General features: G+C 45.7%; 6 protein-coding genes across 6 annotated transcripts; 1 reads left to right on the plus strand and 5 right to left on the minus strand.

The window, feature by feature from the left end:
• Nucleotides 1-462: 462 nt before the first annotated feature.
• Nucleotides 463-1,989, minus strand: PUMCH_002506 (uncharacterized protein; the record flags this gene model as incomplete). The annotated part of the gene is made up of 1 exon (XM_063021515.1): nt 463-1,989. One exon carries the CDS (start codon nt 1,987-1,989, stop codon nt 463-465), a length of 1,527 nt encoding a protein of 508 aa, XP_062877585.1.
• A 5,455-nt stretch (nt 1,990-7,444) lies between these two features.
• On the plus strand, nt 7,445-11,545 carry PUMCH_002507 (uncharacterized protein; the record flags this gene model as incomplete). The annotated part of the gene is made up of 1 exon (XM_063021516.1): nt 7,445-11,545. The coding sequence occupies one exon, from the start codon at nt 7,445-7,447 to the stop codon at nt 11,543-11,545; it is 4,101 nt and encodes a 1,366-aa protein (XP_062877586.1).
• Nucleotides 11,546-12,597: 1,052 nt separating this feature from the next.
• Nucleotides 12,598-14,529, minus strand: PUMCH_002508 (uncharacterized protein; the record flags this gene model as incomplete). The annotated part of the gene is made up of 1 exon (XM_063021517.1): nt 12,598-14,529. The coding sequence occupies one exon, from the start codon at nt 14,527-14,529 to the stop codon at nt 12,598-12,600; it is 1,932 nt and encodes a 643-aa protein (XP_062877587.1).
• A 647-nt stretch (nt 14,530-15,176) lies between these two features.
• On the minus strand, nt 15,177-17,723 carry PUMCH_002509 (uncharacterized protein; the record flags this gene model as incomplete). The annotated part of the gene is made up of 1 exon (XM_063021518.1): nt 15,177-17,723. The coding sequence occupies one exon, from the start codon at nt 17,721-17,723 to the stop codon at nt 15,177-15,179; it is 2,547 nt and encodes an 848-aa protein (XP_062877588.1).
• Nucleotides 17,724-18,211: 488 nt separating this feature from the next.
• PUMCH_002510 (uncharacterized protein) lies at nt 18,212-20,506 on the minus strand (the record flags this gene model as incomplete). The annotated part of the gene is made up of 1 exon (XM_063021519.1): nt 18,212-20,506. One exon carries the CDS (start codon nt 20,504-20,506, stop codon nt 18,212-18,214), a length of 2,295 nt encoding a protein of 764 aa, XP_062877589.1.
• Nucleotides 20,507-20,689: 183 nt separating this feature from the next.
• On the minus strand, nt 20,690-26,428 carry PUMCH_002511 (uncharacterized protein; the record flags this gene model as incomplete). The annotated part of the gene is made up of 1 exon (XM_063021520.1): nt 20,690-26,428. One exon carries the CDS (start codon nt 26,426-26,428, stop codon nt 20,690-20,692), a length of 5,739 nt encoding a protein of 1,912 aa, XP_062877590.1.
• Nucleotides 26,429-26,524: the final 96 nt, after the last annotated feature.

The following is a 26,524-nucleotide window of genomic DNA, read 5'->3' on the forward strand; positions in this document are numbered from 1 at the left end:
AGGATTGCAGTGCTCCATTTTCACTCATGGTCTCCCACTGGTCTCCCACTGCAATACTTAATGAGCCTCAGGACAATAAATGATTGAGCCAGCGAGAAACAAGACTAACCTCTTAGCTGCATGAAATCAATCAAAATCTGACCTTTGTGTTCATCGGGGCTTTTGAGCGCGGGTCCAGCTTTTATAAGCTCTGCCTAACCTCTCCCATATGCTAAGAGACGTCACTAATCCATGACACTGCAATTTTGCCCGATTTGTAAAAGACTTCTGAGTTAGCTTGTATTATAATATTTACCTTTTGCTCTTTATGGTTCAGCACTCGAGTGATCCGCAGCCCATAGCCACATACTGTTGTTGAGTCACTGTTAAACAGCTGTGAGCCTAGGCATGAATTGAGGCAGAGTTGACAGTAACATCCGAGTTTCCATATTGAAAGAGCTGGTACTCCTGTTATAAATTAAGCTATTGGTCAATTTCTTGACTAGAAACATTTTCAGGCGTCTCAGAGTGATCAGCCAACTCCTGAGAAAGGACAATGTTTTGTCCATCCCCTTCTGAGTTCTTCTCTTGATCTGGCAAGGATACATGATCTGTCTCCGTTCTCGTCATCAGGGAGCAGATGGCATCTAGGACCATCATGATTTTGTCCAGATTTTTCTCTAATCTCGTAATTGACGAAGAGATGACTTCTAACTCCGGCTTGAAGTTCATTTCAAGAAGAGTCTTCTCAATTCTCGTGATCGAAGAAGCAAGGGCCTCCAGCTGACCACTCGATACAGCCAGTGATTGAGATGGGGCGCTTTTGCTCGAGTCTTTCTCGTCAATGGTAGTAATTTCAACAAGGCTAGGTTTCGAGTCTTTGCTACTGTTTGTAGCAGCGACACTCAGAATATCTTCGGGCTGATGAACTCCTTTGACTGAACCTTTCGGATCAGCGTCTTCTGTTTCATAATCAAACCAGTCCGGCAATCCTAACTCCTTGCGCCGGGCAATTTTTTTCTCACGGGATTTCTTTTTGCAATACTCGAAATAGACTTCTCTAGGTTTTCCACGATATTCTTCAAGCTCAGGTGTAACTCTAAGTTGAAAGTCAACAATCTTTTTTCCTTTCGAGTCTACCCTCTCAAAATGAGGTGCTGTGCACCACTCGCTATCATTGACGAAATAGACGCCATCCGCCTTTGATTCTTTCTCTTTTGATAGTAATGCATGTATCACGGAATTCTCTCCTTGGTGACATGGCATACGAGCTTTCATCTTGTGACCGAGCCAATGAAGCGTATAAGCAAAAGAGAACCGTGAGTCATTCCAGATACACCCTGTATTTGCAAAAGCCACTTTTGGCGCAGGCAACGGACAACTGTGATATGCTTCATGATCTTGCCAATCTTCCAATTCAGTGAAGACCGCGTCATACGTTTCATCTCGGCGATAGGGATGACCACCAAACTCTGCAGCAAATACGACACGAGGACTTGGTTTATTAAACTCCAAGTCCAAAGCTAGGTTCAACTTCAGAAAGCAATAGGACATATCCCCTAAATCTGAGTCTATAGAAGCACCCTCCGTTGGGAAATACAAGAAGCTAGAAAACTTGATTGCCGATTCAGAGAGGGTTTCTGAAAGCTCGTCAATAGATTTCCACAGCAGTATATCACATCTCTCGAGTACAATGGTGCACTTTTTGGCGTTCTTCCTTAAGTTGACTGCCAAATCATTGTAAATGATCTCTTCCTTAGGAGAATGGATCAAATGCAAAGAGGCGCCTCTGTCTGCCAAGTTTTGCAAGGCTGCTCTTCCAACTGCAGAGCACCCGTTCATCACAAGATACCGAGTACCTTTCAAGTTGCGTTTGTACTCAAATTTTCTGGGCTTTCTCGAAAGAAACATGAAACGTTCGTCCAATTTGCGGATGAAAGTACGGGAAGCATACCATAGCACACTGCAAATGAAAATCGAAGACACCAAGAAAACCATGATGGAAACCATTCTCAAAAGGACTTGATTTGTGTCAGGTGAAAATTACAAGGAAATGGTCCTGATATGTATGGGAACTGACAGCGTTTTCCTGCCATATAGGTGTTTCCATTCAAGTGATTCCTGCGTCCGATTGTTTCATACCTGTATGTTATGCAAAGTCTTCTTGGGTGCAACAGAGGAAATTAGAAAATCAAATCAATTTAGGGGAATTTTAAGATTTATAGATATCGTTTACTAGGGCTCAAACTACGGAAAGCGCTTGGTCATTAAAGAATATTCCGAGGGCACCGACACTTAGTGCAATTATAGACTCAAAGGGCCTCATTAGGCTCATGGTGGTTAAAGACCACTCAAAAATAATAAAATGAGCCAAATAGGATCCGAAATCTTCACTCGCACACATTCAAGTGTATCACTTTTTATCTCCTAATAAAGAGATGGCACAGAAACTGATAGGCACCTCATAGAATATTTTCGCTAGATTACTGAATTGAGGATATCAAGATATGCTCTCGGCATTGACACTTGGAAAGGACACACCGAATGAGAAGCTCTTGGTAACGAAAAAAGGCCAGCATCGAAGCTTTGCTTCAGATTTCTAGTCGTCATTTCGTAAGTTGACTAACGGGCCAAATCGGGATACAAACAAGGCTAGCTATGGTCGCGTATATAGAGAATCGACTACAAGTCTTCTAACTAGAACTTACCTGGGCAAACAGATCAACAAGCATAATGAATCAATTTTGAATCTTCTGTCAAAGTTATTCGAAGCTGCACGAGTTAAAATTTAGGATTGCTGTTGTTTTCTTGTGAAGCTTGTGATATGACCTTGAACAAAGGAAAAAAAAACATCTACACTCTAGGATCAATCAATAAAAGAATTGAAGGAATAACTGTCAGTAGCAATTAAAAAAAAAAAAAATACTGAACTGGGTCCAAAAAAAGATTGCAGCACCACAATTTCACACATGGTCTCCCACTGCATTACTCAGTGTGGCTCTAAGTGGCTTGACTAACGTTGATCGGACGGGAAACAGTATTTTCCACTTGATATGGCCGCAACCGAAAGTTGATTTTTCAGAGCATTTATGTCAAGCTCAATTAAAATAGAATATGCAACGGCTCCCTAGATGTGTTCCCGTTTTGTATTCTTCGACGTGCAGATTTATCGGTATGTATTTGTTGTGGCTGAAATTTGGCTGAAAAGTTGGCCTGCACATCTGCCGAGCAGATCATCACTGATAAGTGATCTCCTGCACCCTTGTACCCCACAATCCACACTTAAATACTACAAGGAACGGTCATTTTTTTCGCTGTATTCTTCGTATTAGACGACTCTGTGAGTGCCTCCTTCTTTTATTATTGTTATGTTTTGATTGCTTGTTTTCGACTCACTTCAGACCTATCACTATGCACAGAATGAGACTATACGACTTTCCTGACGACATCCTTATCAACATACTTCAATTTCTAGAACATGATAAGCTTTCGTGTCTACTCGATGCAATTGAGCGGGTTCCGCTGGTTCCACTGTCATTCAAGCGCCTAGTCCAGTCGGTTTTGGTATCACGAAACATTGTCACCAACAGATGGCACAACGAGCTTCATCTGTTGCCTAGGGCATTACAGGTACACTCTGTAGAAGTCCTCTCTAGATTCTGCCATCATGACTTTTTTGAGACTGAACCGGCGTTTTGGAATTCTCTTACATCCTCGAGCCTGGAATTCAATGTCTTGAGAGAAATCAGTGTGATTATTGGGATCCAGAAGGAGGAGAGCACGACTCTAGAAGAGCTCGAGGCATTCAAACGTTTTTTGAGAATGTTGCCGCCAGCATTGCATCCATTGATTAAACAGTTTCACTTTTATGTTGAGGATGAAGTAAACGCTAATCCAAACCTTGAACTGATGGTATACGACATAATCAGAACCAACTCAGCTCTATTCTCAAATATCTTGAGACTCAAATTAGATGGGACCGGCTATGCTTCGGCACCTTCATGCGATAAATTAGACCTTTCGAGCTTTACAATGTTGCGTACATTGCAAATTCACAATTGGAACATCAAAAACGTTTCCGATTTGAGTTTGCCACTGGGTTTGATCACGTTAGATCTTTCATACAACGCCATCAATAATTGGACATATTTCGAGTTCCCGGAGCTGTTGAAATCACTCGATCTTTCGAATAATTCTCTTCAGGGTCTCCTCGAAGGAAATTGGCCTCTGGCTCTACTGAGTTTAAACTTGAGCAACAACTCACTTGAGCTGATTGTTGGTTTGTCGAATTCAATCATTGAGCTCAACATCTCTCACAATCGGGTTCCAAAAGATATCACTCCAATGCCAGGGAGCCTCCAAGTATTTCGTACCGATCTCTTACAACTGCATCTACTACCAGCTGAACTCAGAACGCAGCTTGAATTGAAGCGGGTCGTAGTTATTTGCTCACCATACAAAAGACGCTCAAGTGTGACGCGACAACCAGCCAAAACCGGAGTCCTGAGAGTCCATGTCCTCTAGATTGCCGTAAATTGTACCAATCAGCTCAACATCCGATTCTTCAATTACCAGGCGTCCATCAAAGGAATATGCCTCTATATTGATTTCGACACTTTTAGCGTCTGAGTGATCAGAATCGTGGCCTTCAGCATCATCGATATCACCATGATAGTCTATATGTAGATTCAACTGTGAAGCTGTGATAGGAGGTGATGAAGGCATACTGAGACTTCTATGTTTTCTTTTGCGGCTCAAGTTTTGCGTGGTGGTCTGGAGTAAAGTTGATAGATTCTCTTCCTCTACTTGTTCATCTCCCTCATCATTTTGCGTCGCCAGTAGATTTATGAACCAGGGATCCTGCAGTGCCTCGATACTCTTGTGAAAGGGGTTTCTCTGAAAATCAAAAAACACGGCTTCGTTTATAGTTTGTAGACCCTGAAAATTAGTTATCTTTGCAACGAACACAAAATGGTAGTCGCTTTCCTCTTTCGGACGTTTTTCAGAGAGGAAATGGGGACTATTGAAGTACCAGTCATTGTATAGTAGAATTCTAGAAGCTGCTTTGTTGTCGGATTCCAGCTCGCGCGTAAAAGTGACCGGAGTAAACACTAATCTAGAATGAGAATACTGTTTTTCAGGCGGAGCCATGTTTGACGTTTCGCTAGCTGTTTGCGTTTCTCTTTGAGAAGACTCGGCCACGAGTTTTGTTTTATTGTATTGCCTATACTTTGGCAACATGTACCCTTGCATCACCACAACACCCGAGTATCTGTATGTGAAATCATTGATGAGCAGCATGAGCGAGTCAAAGTGCTCCTTAAAGCGATGATACGGACTTATTTTTAGGAGACCAGAATTTCTAGGAAGTTCCTGAAGTTCGATCAGGTCGTAGCCTTCCTCTGTTGCCTTGTCCTTATTGGCAATAAGCACGTTATTCTTCTCGATTTGATGCTTGAGAAGCAATTCTTCATGACTGGCTGCGAGCTGGAGCCGGTAGTATTCCATTAGCTCGTGGAAATTCAAGATCAAGACAAGAGTAGCGCCTGACTGAGTGTTTTCCATGGGCAATTGCGAGAAAAAAGCGAAAAGCTTAGCAAAGGAGTCCAACCGGTAAAGAACCAACCGCTTTTCAAGACGCCAGGACTCCTGGTACGATGCATGACACTGGAGCCACTGCCAATGGAACGGCTTCAAGCATTCTATGAGCACAACCCTCGTATCCGGTTTCTCTAAGTGGCTGGCTATCAAATTGGCCACGATCGCAAATACTGCAGCGTTTGACGGCACGCTTTGGAGATCTATGATGGCGTCCAACTTGACATCTAGCATCAGATTGATCGTTGCGATGCCGGTATCCAAATGTGCCCAGCGAGACCCCTGGGTACTCATATGGAAAAGCGAGACCATGGCATTTTGGTACTACGTACGTGAGAATATATGGGTTTAGGTGTTGCTGTTACTGTGCTGTTGTAGAAGCCTGAAAAATTATGGTGTACGCCTGTACTGTAGACGTAGGCTGGAAAAGGTAGGAGAGAAGCATTTTTATTTTGAGTTTTTGTTTTCGAGGTTAATGGAATTGGTTTATTTTTTGATTTTGGGTGTTGAAGGTCGTCATATTGCAGTTGCATGGATAATGTATGGGCACTATTACTTCCTGGTAATTGAATCAGATTGTAGTTATACGCGAACAAAATTAATGTGATAGTAGAGTGAGTATTTTTGAGGAGTAATTGAAAACATTCGAGGACGGTTTGTTTGAAAATGAATTGAATGGGACCAACAGTTCAGATGAGTCTAGACAATACCCAACTAAGAGTGCCAATCAAAAGAGGAAGAGCCGATTTTACGAGCGCCCTATGAACATGAATCTACATAAATTATAGTAAGACCAATTAACTGTTGTTTGGGACTATTTCTACGCTCTTTGAATGAAATCAGTGAGAAGCAGCTACGCAATACACATCAGTGTAATAGTGGTGGCAGGGATAATGAGCAAGCATACTTCTGGCAGTGCAATTTGAAAGAACCTCTCGTAGCAATTTCAGAAAATATGAGAACTGTTTCATAAGTATGAGGTGTATGGTCTTTAAGAAAGTACAGATACTTACTAGAGTTTAGTTGAACGAACCATAGTCACAAGAAACTGTCAACTGTTGCGATATTGGGCAAGCATGTTCATAACTAATAAAAATGAAGACTAAAAGAAAAGACTAAAAGAAAAGACTAAAAGAAGTTTCAACAGAAAGTGAACTATTATCTTCGTGAGGGTGTAATTAGATCGCATCACATTCTAGGTAATACAAGCACAATGAACCAGCACACTTCCACTGGAAAAACCGGAACAAACACGACAAATTATAAAAGGCTAGAAGAAAAGATTCTTTTGAAAAATTAAAGTTACACCGTTCACAAGTAGATCCCTCAGATATCACCTATACCAGCGATATCCACTACACCAGCCATACTCACCACACTAGTGCACATTCACTACAAAGACATCACACTCTATACTCTAACTGACTGCAAAAGTTCAAACCAACACACTCCAAAATCAAAACAAACATTGCACAAAATCAAAAAAATAAACTCATCCAAAATTACTCCCCAAACAATCCCCTAATCCCACTACACTTCCCAACTACACGCACCCGTGCACCAGGCCTAATCCACCCCAACCACCCATTGCAGCAAGACACCTCCCCCATACTCCACCAAACATACCCACACAGTGCCATTCTCGATACTTGCACTGCCCCCGTGGTCTCCTCATACATTCTACTCCTCTACTTTCCCTTTTTTACGCGCAAACACGCAATTCTTCCTAGTATCTCGAGAACCCTATCTAATCTAAACCCGTAATACCCTCTATAGTAAACCCTATATACCACATATAGTCAACTCTATAGTCACTCTATATATTATATATAGTCAGCCCAACACACACAGTCCGGCCAATTATCCAATGACAGGCTACTCCCCCAAAGACCACACTCTGCGTGCAACACACTCCATCAATTCGTCTCGACGGCCTCCACTCACGAAAAGCTACTCGAGTCATGGCTCGCTTTCCAGCGGAGGAAGCACCGGCTCCGGTCCCAGCTTGAAGAGCAACAGCGCCGCATCCAGTCAAAATGCAAAGAAGACATCTAGCCCCAGCAGCACGCTTACCGAGTCGCGGAAGGGGTCGTTGAGAGCCCGCTCGCTCAGCCAGATGATCGCCGGCAACTCCAATCTGTATCTTGCCCAGGAAAAGGCGTACCTCAAGAGAATACGAAACCAGCGCACAGACGACTACTACACCAAGGGCATCAGTGGTGCCGCTCTAGATATCAAGGACTTTGACCTCAAAAACGACAGCGACGACGACCTCTCGTCGTACGGCAACTCAGACCTTCTAACAGACTTCGCCGACGAGAAAAATGAGGTCGACTACAGCTTGGCCTTCGATCTCATGAAGAGTAGCGGTGTCAGACTCAGCATAGATAAGAACAATCAGACCATCGACAAACACACGATAGAGGACCCCTTGGTCTTGGAACGGTTGGAGTGGCAGGCCATGCTCCTTTCGGTCTTGACCGGTGACGTGGTGCGCTCCGAAAAGACTAAAATTATAGACGCCCCCAACTCGGCACAGGGCCAAGAGAGCTTTGCCCATACGCACTATAAGGAGAACCTCTGGTTCGGGATCAGAGCCAAGTTGTTCAACAGATCAGAAGACGACCAGAAAAAATTGACCTTGTACAGAAGAAACTTGGTGGACAATCTCATTGATCAGGTGATGAACTACCTGATCTCCTACGAGTCGGGCGCGCCGAGCCCACGAGAGCAAATCGTGAAGATTCTAGACGACTACGAAAAGGCCTGCGATTTGTGGAGCACCTTGGAAGAAATGAAACATGATAAACCATCTTGCAGAAGCGAAGCTTTCCAAGACCGTATTGATGCTCTCACCGCTTGGCTATCCATCACAGACGCTATTGACCGTGAAACAAAGTCCTTCGCCTCCTGGATTGGAAATGACGACCTTGACATCACTCGTGGAGGTACTGTCACAACTCCAATGGCGGAGGAAGTACAATTGACAGATAACAAAAGCGAAGTAAACGAGGTGAAGAAGATCTTCGAGGAAGATAATAAGTCTTTGGCCGAGCGCATAGTCAAAGAGAAAGATGTGCACATGATCTTCCGCAAGCGCATTTCATTACCACTCGCACCCTGGATGGTCAAGTCAAAAATCACCTACATCAGGCTTTGTCGCATTTTCGAGCAATTGAAGCTCCCAGACTACGTTCACCATTTGATCGATCTATGTCTTGTTCCCATGCGACTCATCAAAGAGATCATCACCCTTCGTATGAAGTATGCCATGAAACTCCAAAATCCTACTCTTATGATGATTGATCAAATGCTCGATGATTTTAAATCTTACATTACTATCGCCTTAGAGCTCAATAGCGGGATTATGGAGTATTGCAAATCAGATGCAAATAAAACTTGGTATATTCGAGACTTATTCGAGAAGGACATCGAGGAGTTCGAGAAAGTTGTTTTGAAATGTGTGCACTACTATCTTCTGCTCTTGAATAAGAAACTTATTGATAGTAGCCGCTCACCCTACACTTTCAGAACCAACAAGGAGCCAGAGGAGCTTGAAGATGCATGGAAATTCTTGATGAATTTGGGGCATTATATCGATGGTGGTGGAATTTTGGTAGCCGAAAATATCACCTCTATAACGTCGAGGCTTTGTCAAAAGCTCCTTGGCTATTTATTCAACCAAATGAATCATCCTCCAAAGCCAGTTAATGGCTCTGGAGACCTTATCAGGTGGTACTCTTCCACTACAGACAATTTCGGTCAGCTTCGTCGTAAGCTCGCTAGATTTACTGGAGAAATACTGCGAGAGTTCACGAACTCTGTCATTTTCGAAATCACTGCAAAGAGCGGTGCTAGAACCAAGAGCATCCTAGAAATTCTTCGTGAATCTAATCATGTTCTTGTCTATACCGGGACTGTTGAAGCGCAAGGAATGTATTTCTTTGCTAGTCCAGAGTTGAGTGATAAGGAGGGAGAAATCTTGAAAATTATAAATGGCCGTTTCATTGGCACTGGTCTCAACAGAGGCTTTTCTGAGTTTTCCAATCTTCTCCAATCAATCAAAGAAGACAGTTATTCGGAAGAATTTTATGAAAGTCCTGAAGAAGATTATTCATCAGAGTATTCTTACGTCTTGGCATTTTGTCCTCCGAAAGCTATTGTTTGGGATGGTGCAATGATTAATTTGCATATTGATGAAGTCCCTGTCACAGATTTGAAACAAGGCCAGATGCTCATGATTACGAAACTTCCATACTACGATCTTCACATAATACGTGATCGTTTCGTCGACTTTGTATCTGAAGTTGATTTCGGATGTCTTGTGGATCCTATTGAACAACGTTCTTCCCTCACAAAGGTTCATCAGGAATTGAGTAGAATTAACAAGATGTTCTTTAAAATGGCCTTAGCGGTCTTGGATTCAAGCAGCATCTTAATTGAAAAATGCAGGATCCTCATAAGTGATGGCAATTACCAAGAACTTGTGAACAATTACTTCATTTATGCTCGAGATTTCGGTAAGAGTTCTGTGAAGTGGTCAGATGCATCTCGGAAGTCCACTGTCATTATGCGCTTGATTCATTTGTCAATTGAGTGGGTCAGTTTTATATGCGACGATTGTATTCCAACAGATCGCAAAACTTTTAGATGGTGTGTCCTAGCACTCGAGTTTGCTATGGAGATGACTCGCGGGTTTAATGTCCTAGTCTTGAGTGAAGAGCTATTCCATAAGTTGAAATTGAAGGTGGCTCGTTGTATGTCTCTTTTGATTTCTCATTTCGATATCATGGGTGCTCGGTCTAGTGAGGCTGAGAAAAGACGTTTGTTGAAGTGGACCTCGCTGAGACAAGGAATTGAAAATACTGTGGATGACGAACAGGTGTTGAAATCGTATCAGAACGAGGTCATGGGTCAAATTGAAGAAATCGAAAGATACAGAACTGATGTTCAGGAACAACTTAATTCCATTGGCCGTGTTTTGGATGTTCTGGATCTGGAGTACCACTATGTGACCCTCCTCGCATCCTCGTTCTCGAGTCTTTCTATCAGATGGCAAAAGGGTCGGTTTATTGGCGGTGGTTCGTTTGGGCAAGTCTACGCTGCAGTTAATTTGGATACTGGTGGTGTCATGGCAGTCAAGGAGATTGTTTTCCACGATAGCCAGTCGCTCAAGCTCATTCCGTCTATCAAGGAGGAGATGACCGTGCTTGAGATGTTGAACCATCCGAATGTGGTCCAATACTTCGGAGTGGAGGTTCATCGTGACAAGGTGTACATCTTCATGGAGTTCTGTGAAGGTGGTTCGCTTTCAGGCCTTCTCGCGCATGGCAGAATCGAGGATGAAATGGTCATACAGGTGTACACCCTTCAAATGCTTGAAGGTCTAGCCTATCTCCACCAGTCTGATGTTGTTCACAGAGATATCAAGCCTGAGAATATTCTTCTCGATCACAATGGTGTGATCAAGTTTGTTGATTTCGGTGCTGCAAAGGTCATTGCAGCTACTGGCAAGACACGGAATCCAGCAACCAGTTCATCTTCGTCTTCAAGAAGAGGAGGTAATCCAGAGAATCTCAATTCCATGACCGGTACTCCAATGTATATGTCGCCCGAAGTTATTACCGGACAGTCTTCACCTCGGAACGGTGTGACCGATATCTGGTCACTTGGATGCTGTGTTCTTGAAATGGCCACTGGAAGACGGCCATGGGCCAACTTGGACAATGAATGGGCTATCATGTACCATATCGCTGCCGGGCATAAGCCGCAGTTGCCCTCGGCGGATCAGCTCAGTGAAGCAGGAAGAGCGTTCCTCTCCAGATGTTTGGAGCACGACCCACGCAAGAGACCCGGCGCCGCCGAACTTCTCAACGATCCCTGGATTGTCCAGATCAGACAGGCAGCCTTTGGAACGAGTGAGCCAGGCACCACCCCTAGTTCAGAAAACAGCTCGACGTTGGCATAAAAGACTACACGCTTGCTTGCGGCGATTACGTTATTGCATTATTTACACGAATTTTTAATCTATTTCTTCTTGGTTCCAGGCACAAATTACAAGTTACAAGTAACAATTGCAACCGTTGGTCAGTCCTAGCTTCCATTGTATCCCTTCCATATCAAACTACATGACCAACAACCACTACCAAATCACAAGTGCTTGTCAAAGATCCCCTTGATCTCGTCCACGTGGTCTCCCTTAATGTTGACCTCTCCCGTGAGCTCATTCACCTTCACGTTCCTTGCAAGAACATTGCCCCTGTTAACCATCTTGCACAACTCCTCGGCGAACAACTTGACGTTACCCTCGACACGCTTGACCTCCGTGGTGATTTTCGTGTTCTGGATCTTCTTGTACACGGGCCAGTGGCCGAATTTGGTCTTTCTGATGGAGTATAGTTGTTGTGTCTCAAATGTGTTGTTGGGGAGCTGGGAAGCGGAGACCGAAGTCAACGAGAGCGGGACGTAGGCCGGGATCTCGGCCTTGGGCATCGCGATGCTGAGCCCTTTTAGAAGTCTGGCGGTTTGTCTCATGTTGTGTTGGTGAAAAGTGTATGTGAAAAATTTGGGGAGTGTGTATAGGTCTGGGGTGGAGATATGGACCAGAACAGGGACTAATCAATAAATGAGGTTTTGGGATTTTTTTGGAAAGTATGATTTAATTGAATTCTTGGAATAAATTGAGATTGTTGAGATTTTGTTTTGGAGTGAATTCGAAATTATCTGCTGTGGTAGATATGGCATATGAGAGTTTGGATACCCAATCTTGAAACGGCGCTTCATCAAAACTATTGCTAGAATTGAACTTGACAATGTAAATAATTTTTGTTTTGTCTATATTACTACGTAAATTATGTTTCCTGGGGATTTAAATTGCTATCTGGAATATACCTACAATCGACTGTGAAAACACATTTGTTCCAACCAAACCCTGTGGATAGTTCTAATAATACAATTTTCTGAAATATATCAACCAAAAAGAAACCGACAGCTCTTCAACAACTCATTTAAGCAGGACCACTACTGGGTGACGTTCACAACTGTATAGCTATGGTCATTTTCAGCGACCTGACCATGAGTCCTTTTATGTTTGGTAAACTCTGCGCGGTTGTCAAACACTTGCAGGCAGACTGGGCAAGTGAAGTTGTGATGCCTTTTCAAATGCTTCGTCAAGTTGGAGTTCTCTCGGAAGTATCGGTCACAATTGGGCCAGGGACATTTGAGCGGCTTGATCCCCAAATGAAGCCGTGTGTGGATGGTGAGAGAAGACTTGGTCGCGAAGCTTTTCCCGCATTCCTCGCATTTGTAAGGTTTTTCTCCTGAGTGCACACGCATGTGTTGTTTGAGCATGGCGGGAACAGCAAACAGCTGGCTGCAAATGTCACATTTGCAAGGTTTGTGCCCGGTATGAATATGGATATGGCGATGTAGCTTTTGTCTTTGTACAAAGATCTTTCCGTTGTGACGCTCGCAGCCGTCCCAGCAACACTCGTATTGTGACTTCTTCAGCCCTATATGGTCATCTTGTAGATGCTTCTGTAGAGCACCGCCGTCTTTGTGAGTCTTGTTGCAGATGATGGGGTTTCCATCACCGTCTTTTCCGATGTGCCATTTGCAGGTGAAGTTATCGTCGGCAATTTGGGTGTTCGGCTTTGGCTTTGGGCAGATATGAATTTTCGTGATATTCAAGGCGTAAGGATCTTTCGTAGCGTCTTGTGCGCTATGTGGAGAATGAGATACTGCCTCAATTGATCTTGGAGTGAGGATCGGAGAAACATGCTCCGTCCTGGCGGAGCCATAGTGGGTGTCGACGGAAGCATTCGTAGATCCATCAGGCTCTACCCTATGCGATCTGAGATGCTCCAAAAAGACGTTCCAGTCGGCATCTATGAACTTACAATGGTCCCACTCACACTCGAAGTTCGAGTGTTGGTTGTTGTACGGCAGCACTCTCTCTTCCGATTTCATGTGAGCGCCAACAACGTGGTCTACAAGCGAGGAATTATCGACGGAGTGAGTGCAACTATCCCATTGACAGTTGTAGGAGTTCATGGGCAGCGCGTACGGGAGAATCTGGTCCAGGCCGCCACTGGCGCCGATCATTCTGTTGAAGTTGTTGAACTGCGCAAAGAAATCAAAGTCCAACTGCTCGTTCTTCTCGGGCGGAAACTTGACGTCTTCGTTAGTGATCTGGGCCCCCGTCACGGGGATCTTAGCATGGAAGCACGACTGGTGGAGGGTATGGAACTCACTCTTGAGCCGGTTTTCCGCGCTGTCCAGGTGGCAGTGGTGCGGGAAGTGGAGGTGGAGCGCCAGGTCTGGCTCCTCCGTCTTGACCAACGGCTCCGGGTACGCCGGTCTGTCTGCCGGCTGGGCGGTGAACTGCTCGACGTTCTGCTGCACGTTGTTGATCAAGTTCTCGAAGATGTTGAGCCGCGGTCTCTGCGACTCGCAGAGACTGCCCGAAAACCTGTTCTGCAGCGGCCCCACCTCCTGCGTCATCGCAAACGGCTGTGTGGTTTTTGTCTCTGTCTCTGTCTCTGTCTCAGGCATTCTCCCAGCATACACGCCCGATGCTGTCGGCGACGAGTGGAATCCAGAAAAGCAGTTGTCGAGAACCAGCCCCGACGCCTCGCCGATCTTGTCGTTGACTGCCGGGTCATCGCACTCGTCAAAGTAGCAGTCGTCCAACTCCTCGCAGAAGATGTCTCCACACAAATCGAACTCGTTCTGGAACTGTTTGCACGATTCCGCGGTTGCGGCCGCTCCTTCCAATTCCGGCTCCGGTTTTGCAGCGTCGTGGGGTACATGGTCATGGTTATGGATGTGTCCATGGATATGCATATGATTTTTGTGGTGGTGGACATGGCCGTGCACGTAGCCGTGGGTGAAGACGGGGTTTTCGTCTTTCATGATGGAGATCCGGCCACTGGGGACGAGCTCATCTAGCATTTCAGGAAGAAAAGTGGCTCTTTTGCAGGGACTGACCCTGGTGGTTATTAGCTGTGAGGTAGGTGAGATGAGTAATTGGGAGGGAGAATCGACGGGGGGATTGGGGGTATTTATATTGCGGTGGTGGCCGGAGTCGTTTTTGACTCTGTTGGTGGTTTTCGATTTTTTGGCCGGTGCAGCCAGACGTTATTGTGTGTGGTGGTGGTGGATTGTGTTTTTTGGTTAGCTGGAAACTGTAGGTGCGTACTGCAGGCACATCTGCCAATTTGCAGCCAGTTTCAGACAGACCGTTTCAGAGTACAGAACTTAAAAAAGGAGAAGGTTGGTACAAGGAAGTATTTTTTATTTCTCTTTCATTGAATATATACATCAATATGTATTTATATTACTAATTTTCCCCGTTGCTTATTTTTTCGTTGTTCTTACAATTGGGCTTCTATTTCAAAGCACAATCAAACGAAGATTTGCCTTTGTGACTTTTACATTCACAAATCCATGCGTTTGCATATTTCTACTATTTGCAACTTCTGCATTTCTACATTTCTACTCTCACCGACAACCTCTTAGTGTAGCATCAGTATTGTTAACTATAACCTCTTATATACTGTTCAGTGCTGTGATTCTTATGTCCCCACATAAAGAAACGTTTAATTTTTCAACTCCTGGATCTCGTTCTCGTCCGCAACCAATCCCATCACCACCAAGTACATGTTCAAGTTGTTCAACATGTTCTGCTTCTTGTAAAGATTGGCGGGGTTGCTGCAATCAAGTGCCTTGGCACGGTTCATCACACCAAAGATCTCATCTCTCACCTCGTCCACAATGATTCTCTGGTGACTCAACTTACCTCCCAAAGACAATGTGGCCAAGAATTGCCACACATAGTCATCTTCAGTGTCCGCTTGGTTGGGTGAGAAAATAGCGGCAATCCGCGACTCCAACGCAGTAAACAATTCATCATAACAACTCGTCCAGGCAGACAAGTCGGTGGCAGAAATATGACCCTCTCCTGTCATCAACTCTGCTCTTGACAACAATGAGGTCACAACAGACAATCCGATCTTGGTCGTGGACACAAAAGAAAGGACGTTGTGCTGAATCAAAATATGAAGTAAGCCGACAATCTCGGTGAACTTGAACTCTTGAACAGCATTCATTAATACCTTGCAGAATGTCAAAGTGTACACATCAACCAACTTTGTGATGGATTCTGGAACCTTTTTGTCGGCATATGTTGTGTAAGAACCATCTTTGACTACCTTCAAGTTCTCCAAGTTAGCCATTATCAAGGTCACCACGGTAAGAATTTGGTCTCTGGTCAAAAACTTGAACAATCTGGGTAGAATCTTCAACGCCTTCGAGTAGTTGAGTGCTTGAATGAATGGGTTCACGAACAGTTCGTCGTCTCCTGATGATGACTTCTGATCCAAAACATGGAGAGATTCCCACAACTTGGTGGTGTCCACGTCATTGGTCAATCTGGATTCACTTTCGCATGTCATCAAGTTGCTGATGATCTCCTCCAAAATGGACATGATGTCTTTCTTAGTGTACTTTTTAATTGGCTTGCTAGGAGCTGCAATGGAGCCGGATCTACCCTTCTTGAAGTCCACTGGGATCTCGACCTCACCAGAATCCTCAGCTTCTTTGGCCTTTTGAGCAGCTTTACTCAAAATCACCAATTGTTGACGTGGTTTCTTACCCGAACCAACAGAAACTTTACCCAAAACACCCTCGCGGACGTTTTGTGGCAACTTTTGTCTTTCCTTGGCAACGGTGACAGCCTTTTGAACTTGTTGTTGCATTCTGTGCAAGGCAACATCGGCACGCTTGAAACGGCCACCTAATCTGTGGCCACTTTGATCCAAGTAAGCTTGGGCGATGGAGTTTGGTTGCGAAACGGGAACCACAGATCCATCAGAGGCAGATTTGGGGTGAATGACTCTGTAGACTTGTGCATAGAAATCCTCGTTGTAAGGGTCGTCTGTGACAATTTGCGAGAGCTGGAAACGGGTCACAAAATCCTTGTCCTTGGGGTTCATGACACCGCAATAGCGCATGATACGCGACACCTTTTCTTGACGCTTGGCCAACTTCTGCTGTTCCTCAGGCAGCAAGTCTTCCATTGCAGGATGGTGACGGCCATGAGCCAAGTGGGGAGAGTCTGCAGATCTTAAGATCTCAGGCCCGGATCCAAGCTGCTGTGGCTGGGCTTGTGGAGCGCCCAAGACCGGGAACTGAGACATGTCTGCAGCATGAGACTGTGGTCTTTGGTTGACAGGGGCTTGGAAGGCAGCAGCGTCCTGAGCTGGATGTTTGGCAGCCAGCGTCTGGACCATGTTAACATCAGCACCTGGAGCAAACTGTTGCTGTGGCTGCTGTTGCTGCTGCTGCTGTTGTTGCTGTTGTTGCTGTTGTTGTTGTTGCTGCTGTTGTTGTGGAGGCTGTTGAAGTTGTGCTTGCGAAGCGGTGTTGGCAGCAGAACTCGACTGTGGACCTGGAGGGCCGGGCATGCCAGGAGCACCAGCCTGTGCGTACACAGGGGGTCCCTGGTTGGGATGCATGGATCCTACCGGCATGGGGGGCATACCAGGCATCTGCTGGCCCATAGGCATAGGCGGCATGAACTGGCCAGGATAAGGCATTCCATACTGCGGATGGGGCATCATGTAGCCCTGCGGCATCATGTATCCACCATACTGAGGAGGCATGCCCGGGTAGAACTGCTGCTGCTGCTGCTGCTGCTGCTGCTGCATGTTTGGACCCTGAGCCATGCCTCTCTGCAGAGGGTTGTCGATCGCCGTCAATTGCGCCTCGATCTCCTCCAAGCTCAAGATCTTTCTTCCGTCCTGCTTCTCCGCGGCAGGCGCCTGTTGCGCGGGCGCCTTGGGCTCGGGAGTGCTGTCGCCCCACAAATCCTTCATGAAGTCGTCGTCGTTGGCGGCCGCAGCGCGAGCAAACGAAAGCTGCGGTTGAACGGAAGAGGGCGCGGCGGCGGCAGGCACGGAGGAGGCAAAGTCGAAGTTCTTTCCGACGGAAGAGACGCCGAATGTCTCGTTGTTCATGGCGTCATCAAGCCCGTCGTCGATTTCGCCCAAACCTTCGTAGGTTTCCTGGAAATCGTACGATTCTTGGGGCCCGGGGTGGCGCTGCTGGGGAGGCGGGCCGGAGGGGTCGAAGCCGAAGAAAGACATGGGGTGGTGGGGTGTGTTTGGTGGGGGTAGTATGGGGAATTTTCAGGTTGTTTCTGAGGTGTGGACTGGACGAAAGTTGAGTCCGGCACGCTGGCTCTGGGTACTGGGTACTGGGTTTTTGGATAGTGATTAATTTTGAGGGAGGTAAATTTTGAGAATGATGAATTTTGAGAAGGTTAATTTTGAGAATGTTTATTTTTTGTTTGTGAGTATTCTTTGGTTTTGGGTACGTTATTGTGTTGTTGATTCATGTCTTGCTATCACTAACTGAAGTATCTGGAGGTACCAAATTTAAGGTTGTGGTGCTACTTTCTGAAATTTTCAAGAAAGAAACAGAAACAGCTTTTTCAAATTCTCTTTAGGGTTTTGATTTTCGTCAATCATTTTCTGGTTTGTTGAGATCCTTATGCGTATACCGTAAGCTCTATAATAAGATATGTACATGTCTGTAAATAAAATGAATGCAAACCTTGACTCTGTTCACATGACTAAATAAACGTCTGGAGCGTGCTGTGCAATTTGAGCTGCATCTCGTCCCATTCACCTTGCTCGTCACTGAGTACAGTGATGGCTCCTCCAGCGCCAATCCGCCAAATGCCATACTCGTCATTGTTCTCCCGGTCACTCTTATAGTGGACCATCGAGCGAATAATGACAGACCAGTCGGCGTCGTCGGTGATAGACCAGTAGCCCGCTACTCCGCTATAGATTCCTCTTCTACCGCTCGAGTTCATGGTGGGCTGCAACGCCTCGATCTTTTGCAAGAGCTCGACCGATCTTTTCTTTGGAGCACCAGTCATGGATCCAGGAGGTAATGACAGCTGTAAAATGTCGATTCCCTTGTAGCCAACGTCGGGTAAAAGGCCCTGGATCACCGTTACCATCTGGTACACTGTCTTGTACTCCTCAATGGCCATGAGAGCATCGACCACAACCGAGTCGGTGAATGTCTGGAGATCGTGACGAATGAGATCGACAATCATGAGATTCTCACCCATCTCCTTTGGTGTTCTCAAAATGCGAGTGGCGTCCTCTAAAGTTGTCGACTCGTTGTTTTTGACTGTTCCCTTGATTGGTCTCAACTCGGCCATCTTCTTATTTGGCTGTTTGTCACCGTCGCGCCATGATAGGAAGCGCTCAGGGGAAGATGAGAGAAGAACGCAGTCATCGAAGTTCATAAAACACAGATAGGGCGAGGGGTTCTTGCGGAGAGCGAGAATCTTGTAAATCAGCCATGGATCTAAATACGAGGGAAGCTTTATCTTCAGCTGCGTTGTGAGGCAGAGTTCATACGAATCTCCAGAATGAAGGTACTCTTGGCAGAGCTCGAATTGCTTCTTGTAAATCTCTCTGTCGGGGAATGTATACTCGATGTCCTGATCTTCAGGTCTGCAATAGTCCTTGACTTTTGAATGAACCGAATTGATGTCGATGCGAAGATCTGGGTGTACTTGAGTCAAATCGGTGATCAATTGCAGACATTTCTCTTCTTCATCATCGTGTTGCCTAATTGAGACAAGCAACCACTGTTGAGTCTTCCGACTGAAAAGAATGAATCGTTCGATGAAAACAAGCTTGGTGTCGGGAGTGCCTTGGTCGCAGATGGGCTCCATGTCTTTGGTGACAAGATGTTTACCTTCTTCGTACGAGAACAAGCCCATGTAGCCACCAAAGAACGGCAACGGTGTGCCCTGTCTGGCGCCTAATTGAGCTTCAAGGTCCTTGCGGGAAACGTACCGGTCCTCCATCCGAGAGGCCACGAACTTCATTATGCTTTTAATTGGCTGGGTGACACTATCTGGGCTCTTATACTTCAGCACCTTCACCACGTCGGGGGTATCTATGGAGTGGGTGATGATCTCGCTCTCGTTCTCGAGCGGTAGGCCAATGATCGACCAGTCGCCTGGATCTGCGGCAGAGTTGAGAAATACGAAATCGGTGCCCTGAGTGGACAAATACTCACAAACGTCTATGGGTTTGGTATCCTTCTGCGAGAAGCAAAACTCCTTGTAAACCACCCTCGGAACCGTGCCCGACTTGAACACTCCCGACGGCACAAGCCAGTCATCGTGCACCGCGCGCGACCGCGCCATGGCCTTGTCCTTCAACGAGAGGTGGACCTGGTCCTGTTTCAAACCAGGGCGCATGCGAGCATTGTAGCTCGCCGCAATGGCGCTAAAATTACGAACCAACGCATCACCCTCCTCCGAACAGATCAGCTCCGGATGATACTGCACTCCATACAAAGGCATCGACCGATGGCGGCCTGCCATGAGCACCTCGGTTCCGTCGGGTTCACTACACACCGCGAGCGGCACAATTGCATCGTTCAAACTATCTTTGTTCACGTGGAGCGAATGGTATCTCACACTGGGGAAAGAATTGGTTCCCTCGGGGAACAACTCACATGGCTGCGTCCTCATCTCGTAGATCTGGCCATGCTTAATGTTTGCAAGCCGCTCGACCTTATTTCCAAACTCGTGACACAAACTCTGGAACCCCAAACAGACGCCGAGCACGGGCACCGCCTCCTGCGGGTGTTCAGAGAAGTATTGGAAGATGTACCGTATAATACCTACGTCGGCAGCATCTTCGGGATGGCCGGGGCCAGGACCTACAACTATATAGTCAAAATGGCGGATCCAGTTCTGGAACGCGGCCTCGTACTCCGCGGGCGCAAACGTGTCGTTGAAGATCGTGATCACCTCTTGATGGGTATTATCTTGTATGAGACGACATAAGTTGTGGGAGAACGAGTCGTAGGAGTCAATGAGGAGGATCATGATATATGCGGGGGTGTATGCGGTGGAGGTGGTATGTGTGTGTATGTATGTGGGGAACTATTTCATTAGTAGGTGGGTGGAGATCCGTCTGGATGAGAGGCGTAGATTACTCAAAGCAGCTGGTGCTTTTGTCGATGTGGACCTGCAGGCAGTGCAGCTGCTATTGACTGCTTTGTGCTGGGGTTAGCACAAGTCGAGTTCCTCGGAATCGGAAATTGGCAAGTCGAGGGCTTCAAGACGGCGCGTGAGTCTCTGGATCGTCTTTTCTTGCTCCTCGCAGAGCGTCAAGACCTCCACTAGTTCGGCTTCTGTGGTGGAGCTTCGTTCTTCCTCACCGGTGCTTCCTGCAGGAATGGCTGCAAATTTGGTTTCATCTACCACACCAGCTTCCTTTTGTTCCAAACGCTCGAGAAGGCGTTGGATCTCTGCATCTTTTTCGGAGATGGTCTCCGTGAGTTTCTCGCTCGCAGCAGAAGTTGCGCTCTCACTTTGGTCCACCTTCTCCTGGAGCTGCTTCTCGGCGTCTCTCATTTCGGAGATTTGTAGTTCGAGGAGTCGGTTACTCTCGTCAAGCTGTTCGGCCCTCGAGATAGCTTCGGCCAAGAGGTCGGATTGGGCTTTGTCGTCACTGCTTTGTTTCTCGGCCTGTGACATCTTGCTCTTCAAATCTTCACAATGTTGAATAAGCATATCGTTTTGCGCCTTGGCCTCCTGCAACTGTGTGTCTTTTTCTGCAAGAGTGCTTTTCAAATCCTCAATAGCGGTCTTGAATGAAAGTGCTGCCTCCTCTTTCGAGGCACCGTTTTCCGCTTCGTTCGCCGTTCTCTTGAAATCTTCAACCTCAAGTTTGAGTGAGTCAATCTGCTCCTCTAGGCTTATTACAGAGGCCTGTGCTTCATTGGCCAAATCCGTTTGCTTAGTCAATTCTTCTTGTAGGGATTGTTGATGAGCGCTTGAATCGGACCTATTGGCCTCAAATTCAGAAACCTTGCTATTGAGAACCTTAATCTGGTTCTCCAATTCAGCAGTTTCATGACTAGCGGCTTCCTGTTGACTCTTCAAGCTTGTGGTCAACTCAAGAAGCTTAGCCTCGGAGGTGGCAAGAGCGGATGCTTTCTCTGACAATTGTACCTGAGCCTCTTCGAGGCTTGTTTGGAGCGCATGCAATTCAGTCGCTTTGGACTCGTCATCAGCTGTTTTTGAGTTCTGTTCGGAAGTCTTCGCACTTGCTTCGGAAAGTTCGAGTCTCTCACTTAGTTCTTTGCACTCTGCTCTCAAATCCTCGATTTCAGCGTTAAGTTTCTGGATTCTGTTCTCGGCCTTCTCTTCGAACGACTTAATATCGGAATCATGCAACTTCTGATTGTGTGTGATAGACTCTTCAAGTTTAGCCACTTGCTCCGTATGTGCCAGTGTGGTGTTGATTGATGCTGTAGCATAGGTCTTTCTTTCATCTTCAAGTGTTTGCAATGATTCTTTCAAACTCCCTTCCAAGTCGGTGATTTGATTTTTCAACTCACTAATCTCATTTCTTTGCTTTTCAATGACTTCGCTGGTTTGAATTTTATCAATTTGCAATGCATTGAGTCTCTTCCTGTCGCTCTCGGCTTTGTAAGATTCCTCCGTTTTTGATTTGAGTAAGTCCTCCAACTCCAGGATCTTTTGAGAGCTTTCCTTGCACTTCTTAGCAGTTTCCTCGTGCAACTTCTCAAAATCCTCCTTTTCTTTTGATAATGAACGAATTTTTTGTGCAGCCTCACCTAGTTGGGCAATTGTTGAGGCCAATCTCTCTTTAATTTCGATAACAATGGCATCTTTCGCAGCAAGATCCGCACCCTTGTCAGCTATTGCCTGCAAAAGGGCCTCCTTGGCTTTCAATTCACTATCGAGTTTATTGCTCAGCTTTTCTAGTTGTGCAAATTCAAGGCTAATTGCATCTCGGTCGGCCACTGTGTCAGCTAATGTTTTCTTGAGAGACACTGTCTCATCCTGCAATTGACCGATTTTAACAATGTACTCTGTTTTCATTTGCTTGAACTTGATTTCAAGCTCTTCTTTGCTTTTTTCAGCATTTGACATCAGAAGCTCTAGATCAAAGTAGGAGCCCTCCAAGTCGTCAAAAGCCTCATCCTTTTCAGCAAGATCATTCTTGTATGTTATTTCGAGATTACTTATTTCTTCCTGCAATTTCGATTTGATAGACTCGAGTTCTGTGACGCGAGCTTGCAACGAATCACGCGAAGAGTTAAATGAAGTAAGAGATTCTTTGGCGCTCATTGAAAGAGCCTGAATGTTTCCTTCCAACCGAGCTATGCGAGTATACGCGGCTTGCAATTCTTCGTCTTTGTTATCAAGAGTAAGCTTCTCGACCAACGAGGTCTGAGACACAGATCTCTTGAGATCTGGAGAAGGTACCGGACTCAATTCTGGTTCCAGTGGCTTTGATTCCAATTTTTCATTGATGAGCTTTTGAGCTTCAAGCCTCTCCTTCAATTGTGCTAACAATCCAATAGCGTCCCTCATGAGAGACTTTTCTTCGAACTCCTCATCCATGTCTGTTGTGTTATTCAGCGGAATTTCTTGTGTAATCTCGTCAGAATTGACTTCTTCAGCTGCATCGCTTGAATTGTGCAGATTATTGCTTGATTTTTCTTGCAATGTTGATAGCGAAACATCTTGAATCTCTTCAGAATCCTTTTCGGGAATAACTTCTGTATCAGAGTCTTTCAGGTCCTTGCTCTGATCAACATCATTCTTTGTAGTGTTGTTCTCTCCAAGCTCGTCAATAAATGAATCAATTTCTTCTCTTAGCAGCTTTCTTAGTTCGATGAGCTCCTCTGATGTAGACTTCGAATCAACGTCAAGAGCTCCTACCTCATCCAAAAGTTGAGAATAGAGTTCAAGGTCTTCATAGGCTTTTGCAAGCTCTGTTTGCAAAGAGTTCAATTGTTCTTTGTTAGTCGCATCTTTCAGGCGCAATTCCAGGACAACAGATGCGGCGCTTCGCAACTTTTCGAGGAGATTATCGTTTTCTTCTTGTTGCTCGCTAAGCTGATTCTGAAGATCACGAAGCTTCGATTGCAGCACACTGGTATCCTCAGATCCTGAAATGCTCGATCTGCTTTGAACGCCAGGACCACCGTTCTCTTCTAAGAATCTAATTTTGGATCTGAGTTCATCGTTGATACGATTCGCCATTGCTGCTTGCTCTTTGAGCTCTTTAACAGCTTTTTCATGGTCTGAATTGAGTTTCGAAAGTTTGCTTTCCAAGTTCGAGATGTTGGTTTCAGCATCAGCCTTCTGCTTGGATAATTGGAATAATTCGCGACTCATTTTGTTGATGCCAGCCTCAGCTTTAGCTTTGGCCTCTTCCACTTCTGCAAGGACTTTGGTGGTACGTTTAAGAGCCTCCTCATTTTTGCTCAGAGATTTGAGAAGAGCATTATATTTAGCAATGTATTCTTCAGAGCTCTTCTCGTACTTCTGACGTTGATTCTGAGACTCGGTCAATTCTTTTGCTAACTTTTCGAGTTTATCACTGATCTCTGTTTCTGATGCTCGGGATTCATCCAAATCGGCTTGTGTCTTGTGAAGGAGTTCGGTCGTGGTAGTTTGTTCTGCGACCGTTTCATCTATCAATTTCTTGAGCTCCGCCTCCTTTGCGGTGGATGATTCTTTCAACGATTTAATTTCCAGCATAAACTCAGCGTTTTTTGACTCAAGATCTTCCAAAACTTCGTGAGATAGTTTGACTCTTGGCTCAAATTCTGGTCCTCTAAACAAGGCACGTTTGATAACGAAGAAATTTTCCTTGACGAGTTCAACATATTCAGGAATGAAGAAGAGCTCTGGAAGTCCAGTGGAATCTCTCTCGAAGCCGGTTTCAATGCTACCATCGTAATTTTTGAAAACTGGGTTTTCCTTGAATTGTTTGACTTTTGAGGAGTAATTGTCAGCACCTAGAGCTTTGGTCACCAACTCGAAGAGGCTTGCGCGTGGAATTGGCGACAGGGTTGTGCTGAATTCATAAACTATACCGACGAAAATTGTTGCTAATCCGTGGACTAATTGCGATGACTCGGATGAGTTCTTGGAAAGGAATCCTAGAATAGACTTGATGATAGATGAATCCAGGAGGAAGTCATTGATGGCATCAAAATCTTCAAACAACCAGAATGAGAGGAGCATGAGGCACCCAATGGCAATTCTTGGATCAGAACTTTCTAAATTTGCAGTAAGCTTTCCAGCAACAGCTTGGATTATGGTCAAAACCTCCTCTCCATTATCAGAGTCACCGTCTTTGAGACTGCGAACCAACTCCCTCGCTTCAGGACAATCTTCAATTATATTCACAAGTATATTCGCAGCAAACCAAACGCTATAGGGATTGAGCTTAACATCTGTGTCAAAATCCATCAAGGTGCTGAAGATGTTTGCAATAGGTGTAGGTTGTGACTGCGAATCCGAGGGTTCTGGCTGATTGCTTTGTTCATTGTCATTTAAAGCATTCTGCAATTCCTGATAATACGATGGGTTTGAGCGAGCCTTGATCTGGTCGTTTACAAAAGCGAGTTTTGCCTCTGAATTGCTTTTGAAGAAGCAAGACAAGCAATGGACCGCAGCGAGACGGATTTCAAAGACATGAACCGAATTTATCAAGAGAGCCCAATTCACAAGCGCAACAGGGGCGGGCACTGCCATGTCATACCTCTGCACCTGGATGGGCAACGAAGGGTCCAAATATGGAACATCTAACTGGGAAAACTTGAGCTGCAAGTCGGTGTTCTCTGCCATTATGTCGCCAGCAACCTGAAGGGCAGTCCGGCGAATGGAGTTTCCCATGACCGGGGAAAATATTAGCCTAAGCACAGAGTAGAAGATTCCCGATGACTCAAGTTTCTGTTGATTTTGGAGGAGCTGTTGGTTATCAGGGTCGACAAAAGATTTACAGATCTCCAATACCACAATCATATTCTGGAGCCGCTGCTCTGTCCAGACAATAGGAGGAAGAGGAATGGGCTCACCATTGTCGTCTTTAAGCCCCTCATCGTAGTCATCTTCGATGGGTTCTGAGATGAGTCGCGCCAACTTCGGCACGCACTCAGTCTCCAAAAAGAGTTTTTGGTTCGAGGCGTTGTAGATCAATAAGTTGGTGAGAAGGGTCAAGCAGTCCTGGACAAGAATGGAGCCGCGGATGCCGCCCTCCTCCTCGATAATCTCGAAAATGCGCTCGAAGGTGTTCTCAAATGCTACGAGCTTCTGGATGTTGAAGTTGTTGTTCACTAGCGCCATCAAGAGCAAGATGGTTTCGTTCCGAATGGGATCGTTCAGGTCGCCCAAGAGAGCGACTATGGTCGAGATCGCAAGGGGAATATTGATCAAGCTCTCCTTGGCTCTTACGGGACGTGCAGCTACGAGTGCCTCAAGGAGCTGAAGCGAAAATAATCTAATCTGGAACCCAGCGTGTTCCTGGAGAATGGTGAGAAACGTCTGGATGTGTGCCTCCAGCGAGAGTATCTCATCGGCAATCCACATCGAAAACTGGTCTATTTCAATATCCTCCACCAAGAGCGGCGACGGATACTTCCCGTTCTGGAGCCGGGACTGGTTGGAGATCCAGCCTAGTGCCTGATCTTCGTTACTGGTTTCGCTACGTAGAAAGAGAATGAGAAGCGTTTCCAACACCGCTTTCACGGCCTGCGAGTCGCCGGCGTCCTTCTCCAACGCAATGAGAAGCGCACGCAATCCATGTTGCACGACCATTTCCCTATGGTCTTTACTGAAGCTTTTGAGGCCTTTGACGGCCGATTTGCGGTCGTTCATCAACGTGGCATGCTGGAGACGGTTGGCGTATGTTTGGATGACCTCTTCTGCGTTGTTTACTGGATCTTTTTGGCGCAAAATGCCGTTGAAGTAGCCCATGGTGGTGGAATTGGGGGATTTTTCAGTTGGTGGGGAGTGAATATAGTGCAGTGGTACTACTAGAGTACGTGGAATGGGAGGTGAATGTAGAGAGAA

Source organism: Australozyma saopauloensis, chromosome 3 (assembly GCF_035610405.1).
Source record: "Australozyma saopauloensis chromosome 3, complete sequence".
NCBI classification, from domain to species: domain Eukaryota; kingdom Fungi; phylum Ascomycota; class Pichiomycetes; order Serinales; family Metschnikowiaceae; genus Australozyma; species Australozyma saopauloensis.